This window comes from Camelina sativa, chromosome 18 (assembly GCF_030686135.1).
Source record: "Camelina sativa cultivar CO46 ecotype springtype chromosome 18, ASM3068613v1".
Lineage (NCBI taxonomy): Eukaryota > Viridiplantae > Streptophyta > Magnoliopsida > Brassicales > Brassicaceae > Camelina > Camelina sativa.
Window position 1 is genome coordinate 2,452,433 of NC_141897.1, and position 21,566 is coordinate 2,473,998.

The 21,566-nt window shown below is 36.4% G+C and overlaps 3 protein-coding genes and 2 pseudogenes across 3 annotated transcripts; 2 read left to right on the forward strand and 3 right to left on the reverse strand.

The window, feature by feature from the left end:
- The first annotated feature begins 287 nt into the window (after positions 1-287).
- Positions 288-2,351, forward strand: LOC104763083 (uncharacterized). Its single transcript, XM_010486497.3, has one exon. The coding sequence runs from the start codon at positions 288-290 to the stop codon at positions 2,349-2,351; it is 2,064 nt and encodes a 687-aa protein (XP_010484799.2).
- A 2,235-nt stretch (positions 2,352-4,586) lies between these two features.
- LOC147921401 (uncharacterized protein At3g43530-like) lies at positions 4,587-6,524 on the reverse strand (annotated as a pseudogene).
- A 501-nt stretch (positions 6,525-7,025) lies between these two features.
- On the reverse strand, positions 7,026-9,030 carry LOC104760347 (transcription initiation factor TFIID subunit 14b). Its single transcript, XM_010483250.3, has 6 exons — positions 8,693-9,030; positions 8,454-8,536; positions 7,904-8,125; positions 7,616-7,803; positions 7,394-7,515; positions 7,026-7,280 (listed from the first exon to the last, which is right to left on the reverse strand). The coding sequence occupies exons 1-6, from the start codon at positions 8,795-8,797 to the stop codon at positions 7,194-7,196; spliced, it is 807 nt and encodes a 268-aa protein (XP_010481552.2). The 5' UTR covers positions 8,798-9,030; the 3' UTR covers positions 7,026-7,193.
- A 5,724-nt stretch (positions 9,031-14,754) lies between these two features.
- Positions 14,755-15,697, reverse strand: LOC147921402 (uncharacterized; annotated as a pseudogene).
- A 1,541-nt stretch (positions 15,698-17,238) lies between these two features.
- On the forward strand, positions 17,239-19,522 carry LOC104760348 (uncharacterized). The gene is made up of 4 exons (XM_010483252.3): positions 17,239-17,618; positions 18,539-18,654; positions 18,756-18,840; positions 19,178-19,522. Exons 1-4 carry the CDS (start codon positions 17,394-17,396, stop codon positions 19,265-19,267), a joined length of 516 nt encoding a protein of 171 aa, XP_010481554.1. The 5' UTR covers positions 17,239-17,393; the 3' UTR covers positions 19,268-19,522.
- Positions 19,523-21,566: the final 2,044 nt, after the last annotated feature.

Consider the following 21,566-nt stretch of genomic DNA (forward strand, 5'->3'; position numbering starts at 1 on the left):
TTATGATTTTTTTATATTGGTTGGTTTGGCAGGATACAATATGCGAGAACGTCAGCCTACATTTTAAATTTGAAGGACGCATGTATAGTATAATGTTCAAGAGGAATATAACATTGTTGATGTTAAAAGCAAGGATACAAAAGAAGATTGGGTTTGTTGAAAGTAACGTTCAGTTGCAGCTGAGCTACAAGCCACTACTGGTAGAAACAGTTGAGCATTGTGAGCTTAATGATGATGAGGATGTTAATGTTTATCTAGACTCTGTTAATTATGAGAAGCGAAGATGTATGTTGTTTGTGAATGTCATCCCTTCTGAGCCTCAGCCTGAGCAAGTTCCCATAGCGCCCACAGTGTGCACAATGCCCATAGTGGACCAAAGTTCTGTCGGTATGAACTTTGAAAACCAACATGCGAAGGATGGTGAAATCGGACCTTACGCCATTGTTGTCTACGTAGGCAAAGAAAAGGCTGTAGAGGGTGATTCTAATAAAGAGGGTGAAGCTGAATCACGTGATGAAGGTGATGAATATACTGAGCCATGCCCTGTTGTAGAACCGTGTAAGTATATTGAACCATGGGATGACGGTTTGGATCTGACTAAACTTCAAGAATTTCCAAACAAGAAGGCATTGCAAGATGTGGTGGATAGAGCTTCATTCGCTAACTGTTTTAGTTTTGAAATAGTAAAGTCGGACAAGGTGCGTTATGTGGTCAAATGTCCTAAAGAAGGATGTAACTGGGGTTTACGAGGTGGTAGGATTCGAGATACATATATTTTCTCGATTAGAAGGCACAACAAGATGCATACATGCTCTCGGGCTAGTCAAAGTTCAAGCAACAGTAAGAGACAAGGCACTCCAAAATTAGTTGCTTCTCTTTTACATGGTGATTGTCCAGGGCAAATGGAAACTCCACCTCCGAAAATTATCATGGATCTTGTCAAGACAAAATTAGGTGTTGATATATCATATTCCACGGCGTTGAGAGGGAAAAATCAAGCTGTTACTGATTTGAAAGGTAGCCCAGAAGAAAGCTACAAGATGTTGCGATGTTATCTGCACATGTTAGAGAAGGTTAATCATGGTACAAGATCATATGTGCATTGCAATGAGAATAATAAATTCATGTACTTGTTCATAGCTTTGGGAGCTAGCATTGAAGGATTTAAAGTCATGAGGAAAGTTATAACTATGGATGCAACTTTTCTAAAGAACGGATATAAGGGTGTTCTTGTTTTTGCGTCGTCTCAAGATCCTAACCGTCACCATTATCCCTTGGCGTTTGGTGTTCTTGATGGTGAGAATGATGCAAGTTGGAATTGGTTTTTGGAGATGTTGAAAACCGTTGTTGGGGATTCTTCTGAAATAGTATTTATGACTGACAGAAATACAAGTCTCATTACAGCCATAGCTAATGTGTATCCTCTAGCTCATCATGGTTTTTGTATATGGCATTTATCCCAAAATGTGAAAGGTTATGCTCGTAACGTCAACAAAGACGTTGTTGCATGGAGATTCATGGAGTGTAGTAGGTTTTACACAGTGGCTGAGTTCAACATTGCTTACGCTTCTTTTACGACAAGATATCCTTCTGCTGCCAAGTATCTTGAAGAATCTACCCAGAAAGAAAGATGGGCAAGATGTGTTTTTCCAGGAGATAGATACAACCTAGACACAAGCAACTGTGTTGAATCGTTGAACAGCGTATTTAAAGATGCAAGGAGGTACTCCTTGATACCCATGCTTGATGCAATACTTAAAAAATTCTCTGAATGGTTTAATGAACATCGGAAAGATGCTGTGTCTGGATCAGTCGCAAATAAATTGGTGCCTTTAGTGGAGAACTACTTACATGATTTATGGGCAACTGCTGAGAAACTAAAGGTGATAGAGCTAAATGGTTTCGAACTTGAATACAATGTCATTGACAGTGACGGAAAGCCTTATTTGGTGAAGTTGCGATTGAGAAGTTGCAGTTGCAGGTTTTTCGATATACAAAAGTATCCTTGTGTGCACGCATTGGCGTCTTTCATTACATTCCAAAAATATGGAGGTAAGGATATCAAGTTACATGAGTTGTGTTCTAAGTATTATTGGACGGAGCTGTGGGCAATTGCATATTGCAGAACAATTTATTTAGTACCTGATAAGTCTCGATGGGATGTCCTAGATGAAGTCCACGATATGCAGATCATGCCTCCGAATCGGAAAATAAAAGGGGGAAGAAAGAAAACAAAAAGGTATACATCTGCTGGGGAAAAACGACCAAAGACTCGACCTATAACGCAAAATAAAAGGCGCCGGAGACAAGGACTCCAATGGTTGTTATTTGGAGATAATGTTCATGTTTGATTCACCTCTTCATGTATCAATTGTGTTTTGTTTGAAACTTAATGTAAAAATTGGATTGAAACTTAATTTGAAACTTAATTTGAAGTCTATTAGTGTTTTCTTCTTTCAAAATGTGTATATAAGAGAGTAGAACTGGCACAACTAAGATAAAACTGGTAAAAATAATAAAATTGGTACTACCTAAAACCAATACATATTGTATAATACATGTGTTTTGAAAATCTTCGTTTTTAAATTATTCTACTATAGGTGAATAATTTTCGAAAATCTACTAATTTTAAATTATTTATGAAAGAATCTCAACAAATGTTTCGAAACACTTTTAATGTCACTTTGTAAATAATTACCAAGTAAGCATGAAAAAGTTATAGAATTAAAAGTTTTAACTTATAAAGTTGCAAAAAGCTTGTAATTATATGTTAGTTAAGTTTAATCAACTGTAAAACTAAAAAAAGTAATGCTAAGGTTTAGTATAACTAATTAAACTGAGAAACCTCTAAAGTACAACTATTTGCAAGTTTAGTGCAACTGCATTAATCGGTAAAACTGTGTGTGAACACGTAGTGTGAACGCACACATCTTTTACACGTGGCCAGAATTTCGTTTTTTCTTTCTTTCTTCACCACACATCACAGCCCCGAAGATTTATCTTCCTCATATCCATTCATTCATTTTCTTCGTAACCTAAAGTATACCTTCTCTCCTTCTCTCATCTTCAAAGTCGAATTCTAGATCTATTTCTCTCCTTCTCAAACTATGGAACAATTTGAGGCCGACCCATACTATGCTGATCAGAAGAGGGCGAGGAAGTTAGAAGCGTGGCGACAAGCCATAGCCGATGGTGATTTGGGCATGCCTCGAATTTGCCCATGTGGCGAACGAATCGTCAATGAGATCTCTCCAACAGAAACAGAGAAAAAGAGATGGTTTACTTGCGTTAAGTATAAGGTAAATTAAATTAAATCAAATACAATTGAGAGACCTGAGTATGATGTCTGTTCGTTGATATATTTTGCAGGATGATGGATTGCACAGGTGGAAAAATTGGGCTGATGCAATTGAAGAAGAAACCCAAACCTTAAGGAAGGATGTTGATAACCATTGGGAGAGATTGAAGGAATTTGAACCCATCATACTCAGATCTATAATTTGCAGATGCAGCTTAAGGAGAAGATTGACGAGATTGCCAAACTAAGGGAGGAGGTGGCGTTGCTTACCACTCGAGTCGATCTCCTGGATAGGTTGTGTTTCGATTGATATTATATGAGTTGATCTTATTCTACGTTGGTTTAAAACTTGTTTAATCAGTTTCTGTTTCTTATCTTTTCCTTGAATTCTCTTGTTGAATCAATTTCTTATCTTTCATGTGACTTCTCTTGTTGAATCATGATGTTCTATCTCTCTTTTATGTGACTTCTAGGATTATGCCTCCTTCTTGAATTGAATCATGTTCTATATTTTTCTTATATGAATTCTCTAGTTTTGTTTAGTTTTACATAGTTTTACCAAAAATACGAACGACAAATCCAAGAAAATAACGTAGTTTTACATAGTTTTACTAGTAATACCAGTACCAATCACAAAACCAAGAAAATAATTAAGTTTTACATAGAAAATAACATAGTTTTACTACTTCTTAGACCTTTTTCTCTTCGTCCCTCTCCCTCCTTCTTGCGAAGTACTCGGTTGCTCATCATCTACATGCGACTGACATGAAACCAAATTTTGTTAACACCTTCTAGTATTACCAAGTATTACTATAGTATTACCAAGTATTACTATAGTATTACGAAGTATTACCTTTGATTTCTCTTGCTCTTTCACATATATTTCCAACGGTTCGATCCTTTTTTCAAGACCATCAATCTTCGCTGAAATGTTATCGAACTGAGTTTTCATATCCTGCTTCATGGTCCTTAGAAGATCCACCAACTCAATAGTATCTTCTCTCGGTTGTTCATTGGCGTCTATTTCCTCATTCGCATCATTTTGTCCTGAACGAGTAGCCACATCGGCTGTGTACATCTCCTCCAAAAGTACAGGTAGTCCTCTACGAAGGCGCCACATCCAGCTGGCAACTATGACATCATGGGTATCATCTTCCTCAGCTTCTTCCATGATTAAATCGAGAAGAGGAATTTCTTCATCAATATGAGGGATCACACTAGCAATTGCCTGTGTAAACGACCTACTTTAGATACATTACAAACCAATTTATTCAAATGATTAATAATTTCAATTGTTAGGATGACTAACCTTTGTTGTACCAAGTGTATCACCTATATTCTTTAGAGAAAAACCTTTCTGACCGGTACTCTTAAATTTCTTCCTGCACATCCTAGGACAACTTGCATCTGCCTCAGAAATTTGGTCAATGTAAGTGTTCGCCAAAATTGGAACTGCCTCAAATAGTATAAACTACACAACACAAAAAAAAAAAAAAAAAAAAAATCAGCTTCACTTATAAGAAATATCAACAATGAGAAAAATTCAAATTTTAAACTAACTAACCTCCAATGGAATACAGAAACCTGGAACGGGCCATATCACATTCTCTTTATGCACGACCCCATTAAAATGCCTCATTGTATGGGAAATCTCTTCTAGCATGTTCTCGAATGATAATCTCCCCCAAGGAAAAGACACACAAAAACCTAGATCATTCACTGCTCTTACAACAAAATCATCGATACCCGCAGCATCTTTCCCCGAGTCTTTTGTATAGCCTACAATGATGCTTCCTAAAAAGTAGAGAACCGCCATCTTCAACCTATCACGAGTACGATCTGGTTGCATTACCATTAGCTTTCCCCTCACATCTTGAAGTGTAATCTTTTTTTTTTCGTAAAAAATACTTCCTTCGAAACTCGATACCCCCGGCTTCCTTGTAATCAAGTGGATAGCACCGACAATCTAATCCAGACATCAACGCATGTTCTCTCAGACCATACCGGATTGGAACACCATTCACAACAAACCATGCTTCCTTCTTTTTTTCGATTTTTGCCGTTCGAAGTAAGAGCAACCACATTCCCATAAGCTTGTGGTTTGGTTCCCTTGGCATGTGGAAAATGTGCTTGAATTGTGGATGTTTCTCAAACCAATCCCTCTCAGAACTAGTCAGTGGATGCTCTAATTTATCCAGCGTTTCCACAGTTTCAAAAATATGACACCTTGTCGATAGCTTGATTTTCTTGTTGTACTGACTAGGCTCAAAGTGCATTCCTAAAGGTTGCATTGCTTCTATTTCCTCCTCTGATTCCTGCAACAATATCAGTTTTACATGAGTTATACCAGTTATACAACAACTAGTTGTACCAGTTCTACTAGTTCTACACCACCTAGTTGTACCAGTTCTACTAGTTCTACACCCATTAGTTGCACCAGTTCTACCAGTTCTACTATATCGATTTCAAATTCCAATTCAATTCTGAAAGAATGACACAGACTTGTTGTACTTACACTTGCATCGTTGTGCTCCTCGTGCTCCCTCTCACTTTCGCTTGTACTCCTTCTCGAGTTACCTGCCGAGTTCGAACTTCCCTCCTTATCTTCTTCTTCTTCTTCTCCTTCATCGTCTTTTTCTTCTGATTTTTCTCCTTCATCATTTTCTTCTTCCCCTTCATCGTCCTTTTCTTCCCCATCTTCACCTTCTTCTCCTTCATCGTTTTCTTCTTCCACTTCATCGTTTTCTTCTTCCCTTTCATCGTTTCCTTCTTCTCCTTCATCGTCTTTTTCTTCCGATTCTTCTCCTTCATCGTTTTCTTCTTCCCCTTCATCGTCTTTTTCTTCTCCTTCTTCACCTTCTTCTCCTTCATCGTTTTCTTCTTCTTCTCCATCGCTTGATTCCACAGAAGTAGATCTCTCGTTATCTCCTCCTTCTTCATCATCTTCTTCTTGATTACTTGATTCCGGAGTACCGGATTTTGCTTTCTCTCCTTCGTTCGCATTTTCTCTTCCGACCACCGGATTGGGTTCCTCCGAAACTCGACTTTCACTTTCTTCTGCCACCGTACTCAAAGCTCTCTCTCCTCCTACTGTCGCCGGACTCAAACCCGACACACCTACTTCCGGCGAATCGAATTTTGCTTTCAAACCACCATCTCCTTGTGAGATCTTCTTCTCTTTCAAACGCTCACTCCTCCTCACATGACCCCCCCTTGTTTTCACCATCTTCTTACTCGATTTTTGGTTGATTGAAAGAAAACGAGAAAACCCTAGTTCTACAGTTTCACCCAAATCGATTCGAGTTTCCCGAAGAAAGACGAGAGAGAGCGGTTTTAAACATAAATTTTACAGTTTTTTTTAAAAGATACCGATTCAGTTTTTCGGGTCTTAGATCCGATTTCTTTTGGTTGGGTAGATACTACCCAGGTATTCTTTGTAATTATCTTAGTTTTCTTTGGAGAATAATGTAAAATACTCATTTCTTGATTTTAAAAAAAAAACAAAAAATAGACCAAAAAAGAGGGATTTTTGAGATTGTCAGAAATATTTTAGGGAGTTCTGAGACGAAAACTCCACTAATCAACTCATCAAATTTAATTTATTTTATATTTATATAATGTTCTTCCTTCACAACTCATCCAAAAAACAAATTATTAGAAATATATGGTGAGGTTTGTAATAGATGTCTTATGTTGATTTTGCATGTTGACAAAAAAAAAATGTTGATTTTACCTACCCATCCCTAGATTTCTCATTATTTTAATTTAGCCCAATTGGTAATTTTCAGTAATAAAGAGATTTTATGTAACTGGAACAGGAGATCTGCGCTAATACACAATTATGTTACAACAAGCCAACCTCCCCACTCCAAGGAAAATGGCTACAAAATCAGATTCACAGGTCTGACCCTGTTTTAATAGTCTGATTCTGTCCCTCCAGAACACTTATTTGTCGCCTCAGTTTCGCAATATGTGCTTGAACCTATTCCACCAAAGAACAGATTCAAAATCATCAACACATCATACACCGAACAAAATGTCTAAAACTCTTTATCAAAATTAAGATAATGCAGTAAAATGTTTTCATGTGTTTACCTGTTGACGAGCAGCCGCGAGCTGTAATAACTCATCCGCTTCAGAGAAACTCGTGAACCATTGTCCCAAACTATGATCTTTCGTATCACCTCTCTTCTTTTTCCCGGTATCATCAACTTGCACTAAGCACAGAATGTCTTGTGTGAGAAGACATTTTAAAGGCAATGTATTCAACTATAACTAAAAGAATGCAAAGAAGCTTTAGATAAGAGAAGATCATACTAGGAGCAGGCAAGTTGTAACCAGAGGGTAATCTAGGAAATGTCAAAGCCAGATGATTCTGAACCCTAGCTAGAAAACTTTCTGAAGGATCAGGAAACACAATCTCGTCATAAGATTCCACAACCACAGGCTTCTTCATTGTCAAAGGACCTGATTCATCTTCCGGGTATAACTTTAAATGATGATATCTGTTGTGTTGAGTACCCCAAAAAAGACAAACCATAACTCTCATAAGTAACTTGCATTTTGCTACTTACTAAAAGAGTATGCTATTTAATGAGGACTTACAAACTCAATGGCTTGTCGCAGACATCGCTGTGGAAATGCAACGTCATTGCAATCTCGAATTCTCCCCAACCAGATTCCGATACCTCGAACGGAGGCTCCTCGATAACTCTCGTCGGGTTGTTGAAACTAGAATGAAGCTGAAAAACCACTTTCTTTACTACAACACTGATATCTTCATTTGTTGTTCCACGGACATATACAGCCCATTTGTGAGACTGATACCTGCAGAAACATTTTAAAAAAGGGTACAGCTTCAACTGAAACCTTATGAAGACAAACACTTTTCCTTTAAAAGGGTTTTGTCAAAATATAACCTTTTCAAGTATTCTTATAAGAACCTTTTTTCACTATTCAAAAGACGTAAATTTATGTAAACATCTCTCAGTTTTTTAACTGTATTGTAAAAATAGGAACTTTTTTAACTTTCCTTACCAAAATTCAAACTTTGCGCCACTATTCCAAAAGAACTAAACTCCTAGTGGTAATCTATTGACCCAAAACAGTTAAATTACAAAAAAATTGGAATTGTTAAATTGTGAGAGGCACTTACTCGCTAGCCTTCTTGCCAAGCCAAAATGCAACGTTACCATACACAATTGGAACGCTTATTTCAATGTCTTTAAGCTTCTTCTGCTGCTCAAACCAAAACCAAAAAAGTTGAGATTTTTGAAATAGTCCAAAGCTTAACAAAATTTCAAAAATTGAAGAGCTTACAGAAACAAAATAAGTGAAATTTATCTACTGGGTTCATGTTGAATTCGAATGAATAAAGAAGAAAAAAAAACGAACCTTTTCGTCGGATTTAGTCATCTTGGTTTTGAGAGACTTGAGAGTGGGTTCGCTAGTCTCAGGCTGATCCTGAGCCTGTTTCTTTGATGACGAGCTGCTCGTCATTCTTTCTTGGGGGGGAATTAAAGATTTTTCATTGAGACAAAAAAAGTAAGGCCAAGATTGAATTTGGTGTTGTTCTTCTTCTTCTTCTTCCTTAATAACACGAATTAATGAAGCTTTGGCTTATCTCGACAGATCTGTCTTTTAGGTTTTTCCGATGGCTGGTTTGGTAAAAAACAGATCCAAACGGCGCGATTTCAACTAGACGATTTTCTTCTTTTTAGGGTTTGAAAAACAAAAAATATATATATTATAAACTCATGTGTTAAGGCCCAAATCTATATATTTACCGTGGCCCAACTTTAAATTTACCTTTTTTTTACCGTTGTTCGATTTTGTTTGATCACCTAATGTAGATGTAAATATATTTTGTTGGGTAATTTTAAGAATCTTTATTTGTTAGGATTGTAAAGTTAAGTTATTAACAACTTTTTAATTCTTTTGAGTTCCTAAAACAAATTTCCGATTCACTGTAAAACCTGAAAAATATTGATTGATCCAAAAAGTCTCTTTTTAGAAGTTTTCTCCAAAAATCGCATCTATTCATATTGAAGTGTTCATTTTCGTGTGCGATTTAGCAAACACGCTCTATTTTCATTTTCACATGTTATGTGGACCTGTGGTTATTGAACTTCCCATTTAGATCAAATCATCTTCCACCAAAAAAGAGTTCTCCTTTAAAAATGACACAATTGTTGTAAACTACAGAAACTCGAAAAAGGTTTTTTCTTGTCTTTTTCTTATTGATTCAATGGAACATTACATATATAGTTAAGGGCAAAGCCCAATTACATTAGGAAACATAAACCGACATAGACTAAGCAGTATGGACCGAGTATGGGCCGTGTATGGGCCGGTTATGGATATCCACCAACAAGTGTTTTACAACACTCCCCCTTGAATGACATAACCGTGCAAATGCTAAGTAGGATCTCTGTAATGCGCTTGGGGGTGCTGCCTCATTAAAATCTTACCAGGAAAACCCATTGGGACAAAATCATGGTGAAGGAAAAAGAGTACAACACGCATTACTCCCCCTGTTCCAAGCATCTCTAGAAGTCCTTAAGTCTCCGCATTCCAATCTGGTGTGTGAGCATCTTGAATGTTGACGTCGGTAAAGATTTGGTGAAGAGATCGGCTGAATTGTCGCTAGACTGAACTTGTACCACTTGAACTTCTCCGGCTTTTTGTAGTTCATGTGTGAAGAAGAACTTGGGCAGAATATGCTTTGTCCGATCTCCCTTGATGTATCCTTCCTTAAGTTGTGCGATGCAGGCCGTATTGTCTTCGTAGATAACTGTAGCTTCCTTATCGTCGGCCATGCCACAATCTGTCCTGATATGTTGAGTCATTGACCTCAACCATACACACTCACGGCTGGCTTCATGCATTGCTAGGATTTCAGCATGATTAGAAGAAGTGGCTGCAATGGTTTGCTTCATAGAACGCCATGAAATAGTTGTACCACCGTGTGTAAAGACATAGCCGGTTTGACGTCGATAACCTGCATCAGCAAAACCAACTAAACCTTCTTTGTTATAGTTAGTATAATATAAACCCAAATCAAGCGTTCCTTGTAGGTAACGCAACACATGTTTGATACCGTTCCAGTGCCTTTGAGTTGGACAAGAGCTAAATCTTGTTAGGAGGTTCACGGCAAAACATATGTATGGTCTAGTGTGACTAGCCAAGAACATTAACGCTCCTATTGCACTGAGGTATGACACTTCTGGTCCGAGAATTTCTTCATCGGCCTTCTTTGGACCAAATGGATATTTATCCAAATCAAGGCTCCTCACAACCATTGGGCTAGGCAATGGGTGAGCTTGATCCATATTAAATCTCTTGAGTACCTTTTCTGTATATGCCATTTGATGCACAAGGATTCCATCATTTATGTACTCAAGCTGCAATCCCAAACAGAATTTTATCTTTGATAGTAGGTTTTTCACCCAGGATGTCAATTCCTTATTGTAGTACAAAGGGTTATCAATCCAAATGGTTGTTTATGCTAGCAGGAAGGATGCAATCAGAACAATGCAAGTCAAGCCAAGCAATTATGGGTTTTATCTAACAATCCTAAAATAATAAAAGAAAAGAGTATAAACAAAGAACCACACGACCTAAGCACTCGATGCAAGCATTCGAGTACAGGATCGGGTGGGGGTGATCGAGTAAGCAAATGAAATATGAACAACTCGAGGGGTTACTCGATGCAGGGTATCGTGTACCTGATCGGGTAAGAGATCGAGTGATGAATGAAAATGCAAGCAATTAAAATACGAAAGCTTCTAAGGATGGGGTAATTGAATCCTAAGTGTTCCTAACGAGTATAGATGCCTTACATGCCTCAAGCAAATATTTCCTAGGCAATGAATCTCTAAAATCTTGTTAAAACACTCTCATGATAAAAACAATCAACTTTGATCACTCCCCTACCCAACTCTCGTTGGAGAAACATGACCAAGCAGGCATTAAGATCCGATTCATTATTGTCAGTAAACCCCTTACTCATCTAATCTCTTAGGCTAAGTGAGTAAACCTCTAGCATTGGTTGATTCAAGCATCTCATCTACACCTCTTGGTGGTAAAACACCTTAGATCTAATCTCACCCTCTCGGTTTGTTGACAGCATTAAGAACACCAATCTAGAAAGAAATGTATTAAACATATTCAATTAACTAAGACATCCTAACCGATCAAGAACATAAAATCATCTATCCCATACCTAGAAACTTTACTTCACTACTCGGAAATCATAGCAAGAAACAAAACAACAAATATGAAGGAAAATTGCATTATATTAAATGATAAAGTAGAGGGATAAGAGTACAAGAAAGAAATCTAAAGAAAATGATTAAAAGTTATGAAATAAAATAAAATAAAAAGGGAAAAGTGTTTGAGTCGCTCAGTTCTCTCACAGAAGCTCTCGCTCTCTGGTTTTAGGGTCTGCGGCGTGCTCCTTTGCGAGGAAAAGAAGGAGGGGTTTATATATGGAAACCCCTATGACCTAGCTTCCCAGTCCTGCCCGAGGGGCTACACGATGTGGTACACGAGGATGTGGTCGAGTTCGTCCTTGGGTAGATCCTCGGGTTGTTCTTCATGCTCTTGGATCCTCCTCGATCGTGTTGGGGTTCAGACTTTTTCTTCAAGTTCGATGGCTCCTTCGGGTACCTGCTCGGGTTTGTCCTTGTTTTTTTCCCATTTGAGGCTCTTAAGCACCTGTTTTCATCCAAAATATGCAAATGCAAAAATGCAACACCCTAAAGGGCCTAAAAGTGAATTCCTACAGTTAATGACCTAAAAATACTAAGTTAAGGGTATGAACAATGCAAAATATGGACAAAAAAGGATGCTAAAACATGTAAATTAGAGAGTTATCATTCTTGCCTAGGTCTTTCATCTCGAATTCTTTCTTTAGATATTCGACTGTTTGGGCGATTTCTCCAGAGGTTCCTAGGATATTCAAATCATCCACATATATTGCTATTATGACAAACCCTTTGTTTGCAAACTTCTTTATAAATATACATGGACTGATGGGATCATTCTTATAGCCCTCTTTGGGTAGGTACTCACTTAGTCTATTGAACCACATACGCCCACTTTGTTTCAGTCCATAAAGGGATTTGTTTTGCCTTATGCAATATTGTTCTCGAGAACTGCTCTTATCTTTGAGCTTTATACCCTCTGGTAATCTCATATAAATCTCATTATCTAGTGGACCATATAAGTATGCGGTTACAATATCCATTAACCGCAAATCCAGTTTTTCTCTTATAACCAGACTTATTAGAAATCTAAAAGTCGTTGCATCAATCATAGGGGAGTATGTCTCCTAATAATCTATTCCTGGTCTTTGAGAGAATCCTTGTGCTACAAACCGTGCCTTATATCTCACGATTTCATTATTCTCATTTCTCTTTCTTACAAAGATCCATTTATGTCCAACTGGCTTTATATTGAATGGTGTCCTTAAGATCGGACCACACACATTCCTTTTCTTTAATGAACTTAATTCCACGTCGATAGCTTCTTTCCATTTTAACCATTCTGGTCTTTGAGTGCACTCTAAAATAGACGTGGGTTCATGATCCTCATTTATTTCAAGTGCTACCTTGTATGCAAATATTTCATCGATGTCGACATCTTTTCTGTTCCATTGTATTCCAGACATGATATAACTGATTGAGATCTCATTATTATCAATACCTTAGGACCTTGAGGTTCAGCGTCCCAAACCTCATTTGGTACCTTAGGATTTGCCGCGGCCATGTCTGTTATCTCTTTAACCTCGGTTTCATTTGCACCTTTCTTAGATTTCTGAGGGTTCTTATCTTTGGAACCTATTGGTCTACCACGTTTCAAACGGGTCTTAGACGTTGCAGCAACTTGCTTATTGTGTTACTTTCGAAACATCAATACGTACGGGTGCATTACAAGCTGGTATGTACGATTTAGTTAGTCTCTTTGGGTCAGCAAAGGAATCTGGCAATTGATTAGCTAGCTTTTGGAAATATATAATTTTCTGGACCTCTGCATCACAGGCTAGAGTCCGAGGATCTTGCCAATTTAAGGATGTTTGATTCCATGTTATTTCTTTTTGTCTTTCTCTCCACCTAACATAGGAAATTCGGATTCAGCAAACTGACAATCCGCGTATCTGGCCTTAAATAAATCACCCGTAGTTGGCTCAAGATACTTATTAATGGTGGGAGAATCATATCCAACATATATTCCCATCCTCCTCTGAGGTCCCATCTTTATTCTCTGTGATGGTGCAATCGGTACATATACGACACACCCGAATATCTTTAGATGGAATATGTCTGGCTCATGACCCGTTAGTAATTAGGATGGCAAATATTTATTCTCACTAGATGGCCTGATGCGTATAAACTCTGTTGCATGTATTACTGCGTGTCCCCAAGCCGACACAGAAAGCTTCGACCTTAGGAGTAATGGTCGAGCAATCAATTGGATCCGTTTAAAGAAGGATTCATCTAATCTATTTTGTGTATGGACATGTGCCACACCATGTGCCACAGGGTGTTCCACACTTCCCCCCATGCACATACAACATTCATTAAATGCTTGGGATATAAAATCACCAGCATTATCTAGACGTATAGTCTTAAATAGAAAATCTCTTTAATTACTTTTCCTGGTGATGACCTTATAATGAGTTTCCCTTGTGTACATGCCACACACGTGACATTTTTAGGGATAATTCGTCTCTCTTTAAGAGTGTGCCCATTTGAATTTAATATCAGCATACGCATCATGTTAGAACCCGGATGGCCAAGCCGGTCATGCCATAAAGTGAATTGTTCATTGAACATCTTGTTCATTGCCAAATTAGCCTCTATCATATTAATCTTAGCATGGTAAAAACCAGTAAATAATGCGGGTATAGTCTCTTAGGATTTTCTTAGATCCTTGGGTGGTTTCAATAATGTATAGGAACTCTTGGTTTCCTTCACCCTTAGTTTCAACATGTAAACCATTCAAACGAATGTCTTTTAAACTCAATAAGCTCCTTTTGAGCTGCGTGAATATAAGGCATCACTTAGTTCAAGATGTGTGCCTCGCCGTAGCCTTCAATAAAACTTGTTATACCCGCTATTGTGCTAATATTGGCATTTTTCAAAATGAGATTATGCAAAATATCTCTTATCATTCAAAATTGTGTGGCTTGATCCACTATCCACCACAATCATATTCTTGTCCTCAGCCATTTCTCAATATGGACAAGAATTATGTTTTAGCCATAAAAGCATAACAAATGCATATTTAAAGGTAATAATATAATTGAATTTAAACCAAAATCATAATTCAATAAAATTCAAAGCATAAAACATAGAAATTAAAGCAAGACAATTTTAAATTTAATTATTCTCTCCTAGACAATCTGAAGTCTTATAATTCAATTGGTCATCATTCTCATGGTTGAAATCTTTTTAACCATCGAGATGAACCAGATTAGTTTCCGGATTCTTTTTCAAACTCTCTTAATAGAGATCAACAAGGTGCTTAGGAGTTCTGCATGTCTTTACCCAATGATTTTCCATACCACATCTATGGCAAGTGGACTTGGTCTTATGTTGCGGTTTAAATTGCCCGCGGCCTCTACCCCGACCACGGCCGAAGCCGAATCGGTTTCCACGGCCTTGACCACCAAAATTGTGTCCTTGATAGGTCCCACGACCAGGACCACCACGTCCACTTCTCCCATGGCCACGCCCACACTTGTCCCTATGGACATAGTTAGACTCTTTAGTCTCTTTTGGCACTTTAAGGTCTTTAGGATTTTTCTTGCTGATATCAAATCGACTTTGTGGGCTTCCGGTAATGGGGCAGAACCAGGAGGTCTCATTTCACTGTCCATTAGCAACAACTCATTGTTTTGCTCAGCAAGCAGCAAACAAGAGATGAGATTTGCATAAGTTTTGAAACCCTTTTCACGATATTGTTGCTGAAGCAGTATGTTATTGGTGTGAAAGGTTGAGAATGTCTTTTCTAGCAAGTCTTCCTCAGTAACCTCCTTACCACATAACTTAAGGATTGGGACTATCTTAAATAGCTCTGAGTTATACTCATCCACGGTTTTAGAATCCTGGATCCTTAAGTTTTTCCAATCAAATTGAGCCTTTGGTAGGAGCATTGTCTTTTGGTGTCCATATCTGTTTTTAAACTCTGTCCAAAGCTCAAGAGGATTCTCTATTGTAAGGTATTGGTTCTTGAGACTCTCAGCAAGATCATGGCATATATTCAAGATCGCCTTATATCTATTTTTCTCAGTGCAATTATTATCATTCTCAATGCACTCACATAAGTCCTTTGATTTCAGGTTAATCTTAGTATCCAATGCCCATTATAAAACATGCACCCGATTATTGTCATGCAGTATTTGAGACCGAACCATGCAATTATTTTAGTCTTAGGCCATGCATTATTTAAGACCGAACCATGCCAATTGTTTTAGTCTAGGCCATGCGGTATTTAAGACCGAACCATGGATTTATTTTCGTTTGGGACATGCGGTATTTAAAACCGAAACATGCCAATTATTTTAGTAGATAATGTCTTGTTTTATTACATAATTTTGTGGCCTATATTATGCATGAGAACAGTCCTAAATAAACATAAGATCTAGCATGCAATAATTTCCTTTTATTAAGTTTTTCCTTTTACTAAGGTTTTCCTTTTCCTATAAAATTTCTCTTTTCTTAAATTAGGATTAGGACAAAGTTTTAGGAAATATTTTCTAGGATTTTAGGATAATGTCTAGAATTAATTTGGATTTTTATCCTAATTTTGTTTTGATCTTTCATGCAAAACATATAATCAATTCCGATTTTAAGTTCTTAGATTTAGGGTTTGATTTTAAGCAAACAAACACCAAAATCGGATTCTAACAACCTAGAACAATCAGTTTAATATTCTCTTTTATGAATTTCGAATTTAGGTTTTAGTTCTAAGGTTCTCATGCAATTGAACTCAAGCAATCAATCAACAATAACAATCAGATTTAAACATTGCATAATCGGTTTAATTCTCAAACAATCTAAGCAGCCCTAAACCTCATAACAACCGATTTTAAAGTTTTAAAGTTTTTAGGGTTTTAGGGTCTAAAGCTTAGGGTTTTGTTTGTTGATTGTTTACTTGTATATTTTAGGGTTCCATTAGATTTAAGAGATCAGGTTCGATTTCATAGGTTCTACGGGGGTTTGATTATTGTTTACCTTCCACCGATTTGGGGTTGACTGGAATTGAACCGGGAGTTAAAGACCTCAGTTTTACTTTTAACTTGATCACGAACCTCGACCTAGGTAAGAGGAAGAACCGATCACGAACACAGGTTGCTTCTCGAACAGGAACATATCTCCGAACAGGAACTAGCCTCGGATAGGAATTGATCACGAACACGGATAGATTCTCGGACAGGAACCGATCGCCGAGCAGTAGCTGACCACGAACACGGATGGAAGTTGATTGCCGAGGTTGGACGAACAAGGACCTTTTGTGCAGCGGCGGTTTAGGGTTTTTTTGGGTTTTTAGGAACTTTTTCTCAGTTGGACTTTTAGGACTATTGTGCTGATAACATGTTGTAAACTAGAGAAACTCGAAGAAAGTTTTCTCTTGTCTTTATCTTAATGATTCAATGGAACATTACATATATATAGTCAAAGGCAAAACCCAATTACATGGGGAAGCATAAACCGACATATATTAGATATGGAAAGAACACTATAAATAGTTTCATCTTTGGCTCATTTTCATTCAAAATAAATCTAATCAAAATAAGCTATACAAATTTTGTTTTTTTTTTTTTTTTATGTAAAAGAAAAAACACCTTTAAATATACTATATTTTTATATATTGTAATGTGGCGTAATATGTGTAGCTAATTTAGCCTAAACACAAGTTCTTCTTATTGAGACAAGATAAAAAATGGGATAATTATAAAATGTAAAGAGAATAGAGTTATCCTAGCACCCAAACACTCTAAACCATTTCACGAAAACCCCAAAGCTTTCGTTCACTTTGCAATAGAGAGATTTTATCAGAAAATTTGTCATTCCCCTTGGAGACGACAATGCAGAGGTTTTGCACAAAGCTACGTTCCATGTCTCTCCAATCTAATCGGAATCTCTCTTTTGCCACTGCTCCTCACCGTCTGATTCACCCTTCTCCTTCTCCGAGTCGCCACTTAACAACCCTAGGTTTCGCCAATACGACCAAATGGAGCTTCCTTCCCGCCGCCGGAGTCTCTCCTCCGTTGAACATTAGCTCCATGGGCTCTACCTTTGTTCCTCATCACGTACGTTTCCGCAATTCTCATTACGTTTTGTGGCCCTTTGTTGATTTCGCGAGATTAGTGAGTTAAGGTGAGAAAGTGAAGTCTTTTGGATTAGGTTAGGGTTTTATCTTCGAGTACTTTATATCTTTGCTGATTGAGAAAATTTGGAGGAGGAAAATGATCTGTTTGATTCGCTAGAAACGAAACGAGAGTTTTCAAGGGAACTGGTTAGGTTAGGATTACGCTGCAAAGTGCTGATTTGATAAAATTCGAGAGAGCGCAAGATCTGACCAGCTAGATAGTTTGAAATTGTACATAGTTTTAGCTGCTTCTGTAGAATCTAAACTCTCGATCTGTTCTGTGAAAGTTCTTGAAACAGAATCTTCCTGGCTCTGATCATGGGTTGAATCTAGGGAAAGAGATTTGTTCATTCATAGAATGTTAAGTAGCTTTTTACACTTCGATATCATGTTGTTTTAAATGTTTGGATAATTGCACTACCTTGCAAGTGTAAGCTTACTCAATGTCACACATCTGTTGTTTGTAATCGGAACATTCCAATTTATTATGTACGGTTCTTGAATTTTGTGTCTCTTGTTTGATCATTTGAAAGAAGAATTGTGGGTTATCTGAAATAGGAAAGCGATTGTTTGTTCCTAGAGTCTTGCATTTTGATGCCATTTTCATTAAGCCAATCAATAAAAATGGGTGTTTTGAATATCTTCACTACCAACCAACAATGTAAGTTTAGTATTACTCAGACTCTTATGTACACTCATGTTTAGACAAACTGTAGATATGCTGGACTAGTTTCAGCTTTATAGGTGTTGCATAATCTTATATAGCCACTCAACAAAACAATCTATGCTTCATTCTAGTTTGCAAAATCAATTTTTATATCATGGCTTATCTTATTTACGTTGATTCTCTCTGCATTTCAGTTTGTTCAAGTACGGACTATCACTTCCAAGGAAAAAATGGCAAAATGGAAGAAGAAGTGGAGACCTAGGACTCCAATCACATCAAAAGTCAAGAAAGTCAAGATAAAGTTTTATTCGTACGTTCTGATTCCAACATTATCAACATATCTTTTAAGTAATAATTTGTGCATTTCTCTCAAAAAGTTTTTTTTTTTTTTTTTCTGAATCTATATCTCAGGTCATTCAAAGACAGGTTTAAACCACTAAATGATGGTACCATTCGTCGCTGGAAAGAAGGAAAGCGCCACAACGCACACTTGAAGGTAACAACATCTGATTCCTCATTCCATAATTTAAATCTCTGGTTCTATTCATTCTTTGGCAAACGCCTCTGGAAGAAGAGTACGATAGGAACTAGGATTCTAACTGATCAGAAACTACTAACAGCTGATTTCTGGTGATAGTAATAGTGAAATTGTGATTGAAGTACTTTTAACTCTGTGTCTTCCTTTGCTTCCTAGTTTAGCTAGATAGATAAATGGTAGGCTTAAGCTGTATTTACAATAACATCTCAGTTGTTTGATCTCTTCAGGGTTTCACCATTCCTGTGTCAGGTTGATAAATGTTGAAAATAATGAATTTGTTTGTTAATTGATGCAGTCAAAGAAATCAAAGCGTAGATTGAGACAGCCTGGATTAGTACCACCAGCATATGCCAAAGTAATGAAGAAACTCAATTTCTGCAACTGAGAGATAAGAAGAAGAAACAGTGTGATTGATTACGATGAAAGCCAATCTCTTCCATTTTATTCCAGATAAATTTTGTTTCACTGGTACCTAAAAATTTAATCATACTCCAGTTTTTTTATGCTTCAGTTCCAAAGGAATAAATTGGCATTTTGGTCCTTTTCCTAAGGGTTTGGTATTTGAAATCTGGTGAAATTATAATTAAAGACTTTGATCAATCTCGTTGAATTGAAAAGAGAAACAAGTTTTTAGTCTCTCTATATCAGGCTTATGCTTTCTCTTTTTTGTTCTGTATGTCTCTTAATTTTTTTTTTTTTTTTTTTTTTTTGAGTACATACCACCTTTTCAAGTTAAACCAGAAGAAACCTCGTTTGTCGACTTGGTTTGGTTATATGATATTCCTGGGTCAGTCGAACTGTACCGGATTTGTAAACCGAGCAGTAAACTGAGAAGTCCACCACCACACCACCCATTTTCAGGTTTCGTTAGGACAAAACGGAGAACACAGTATTGCGGTCGGATCGGCTGTAGTGACACGTGTACCATGCGTAGGCCTCGAAAAAAAAACCGTAAGAGAATTTCTTTCCAAAAAGTTTTTTTTCCAAAAATACCATATTTTAGTTTTTTTTTCAAAAATATCACAAGAGTTTTTTTTCTAAAATTACCACAAACAAAAAATTGATTTTTAAAGATATAAATTTTTTTTTAGATTTGAATTGACACATTTAGTTTTAGTGTATAGTTTTTAGGGGTAGGGTTTAGTATTTAGAATTTATGAATTAGTTTTTAGTATTAAAACTTTAATTAAATTATGTAATATTTTTAGAAAAAATTACATTTTAATAATATTTTTAGAAAAAAAATTAAATTATAATATTTTTAGAAAATAGGTGTCACGTAAGACTTTCTTGAATCATTACAATTGTATTGATGACAATTGCCCAAAACGTAAAAACAAAAGAGTAAACAAGCCGTCCACGTGTTCATTGTAAGTTACAGTGATACCCCCACCGTCGGACATGTGAGTTTTGAGATTATTGTATTCTCCTTGTCCGACGGCGAATATTCCACGCTGGCAAGTCTTACGTGACATGCTCGCCCCATGCACTCTCTTTTTCTGTCATAATTCCCATTTTTAATCATTATAATGTTTTCTTAAAAACCAATTAAGAAAAGGTGTTATGTCGCGCTCGCTGGAGTCTTAACGCCGTGCATCGTTCATCATGTATCTTTCTCCATTCCGAAAAAAACAAAATTTAATTCAACAAATTAAAAAAAAATCTATGTGAAAAACAATACTTAATTAATAATCTATTTTGTCCAAAAAAAAAAAAAAAAAAATCTATCATCAAGAAATAATTTGACTAATGTGTAAATTATACTACTAATCTGGTTTAAACTAATTAATCTTGACTTATTATCCGACAACACATATATAGTTTAGCTAAACATTGGAGATTTTCACCAATAATAATAATGATCTATATCATAAAAAAAATATAATTGATGTGTAAATTATACTAATATGGTCTAAACCATTTTCTATATATACAGTATTTGCTATCTTTCTTAAAGTTAAGACTATCCGACAACACATAAATCATATATCTATGACACCTAAATGAAGGACCAACATGGAGAGAGATTTGGATTCATGGATTGTGTGAGAATGAGACAAAACCTTTAGTCATAAGTTATGTTATATGAAAAAAAAAAAAAAAAAACTTCACAATTCTAACAATATAGTGATAATTCCTAGAAACTCAAAAATATTCTTTGGACATTTATAATCTAAGTAGTAAACAAATATCCATGATGCGGGCCATGTTCCTCTCTCCCATGTGACGTTTCTGAACATAAAACTATTAATTATACTATTATTTGATAAAAAGTACGCAATCATCTATTTTTTGTTTTTTTACTCCACAACAAGACAAACTATCTCTACGCGGTTTAAACATCTGTTGACATAAAAATTTTAAAACGCAAGTAAAATATGCGCCGCGATAAAATCACACAATTTGACGTTCTAAAAATTGGCTATTAATTGTTGTATCGCATTTATAGACATCAAAAAAAAAAATCAATAAGCTTAAAAGATTTAGGGATTTTAATTTATCGATTTTGTACTACTGCTACGATAATTTAACAAAATCGGTAATTGTTATTAAAAAATGGCAGTTTTTTTTTTTACCAAATTTTTAACCACTATTTTCTTTTTTAAAATTTCAACATCACTAAAAAATTTACACCTGCAGTTTTAAAATTTATAGATAGGGATTATATTTTAAACAAAACTATA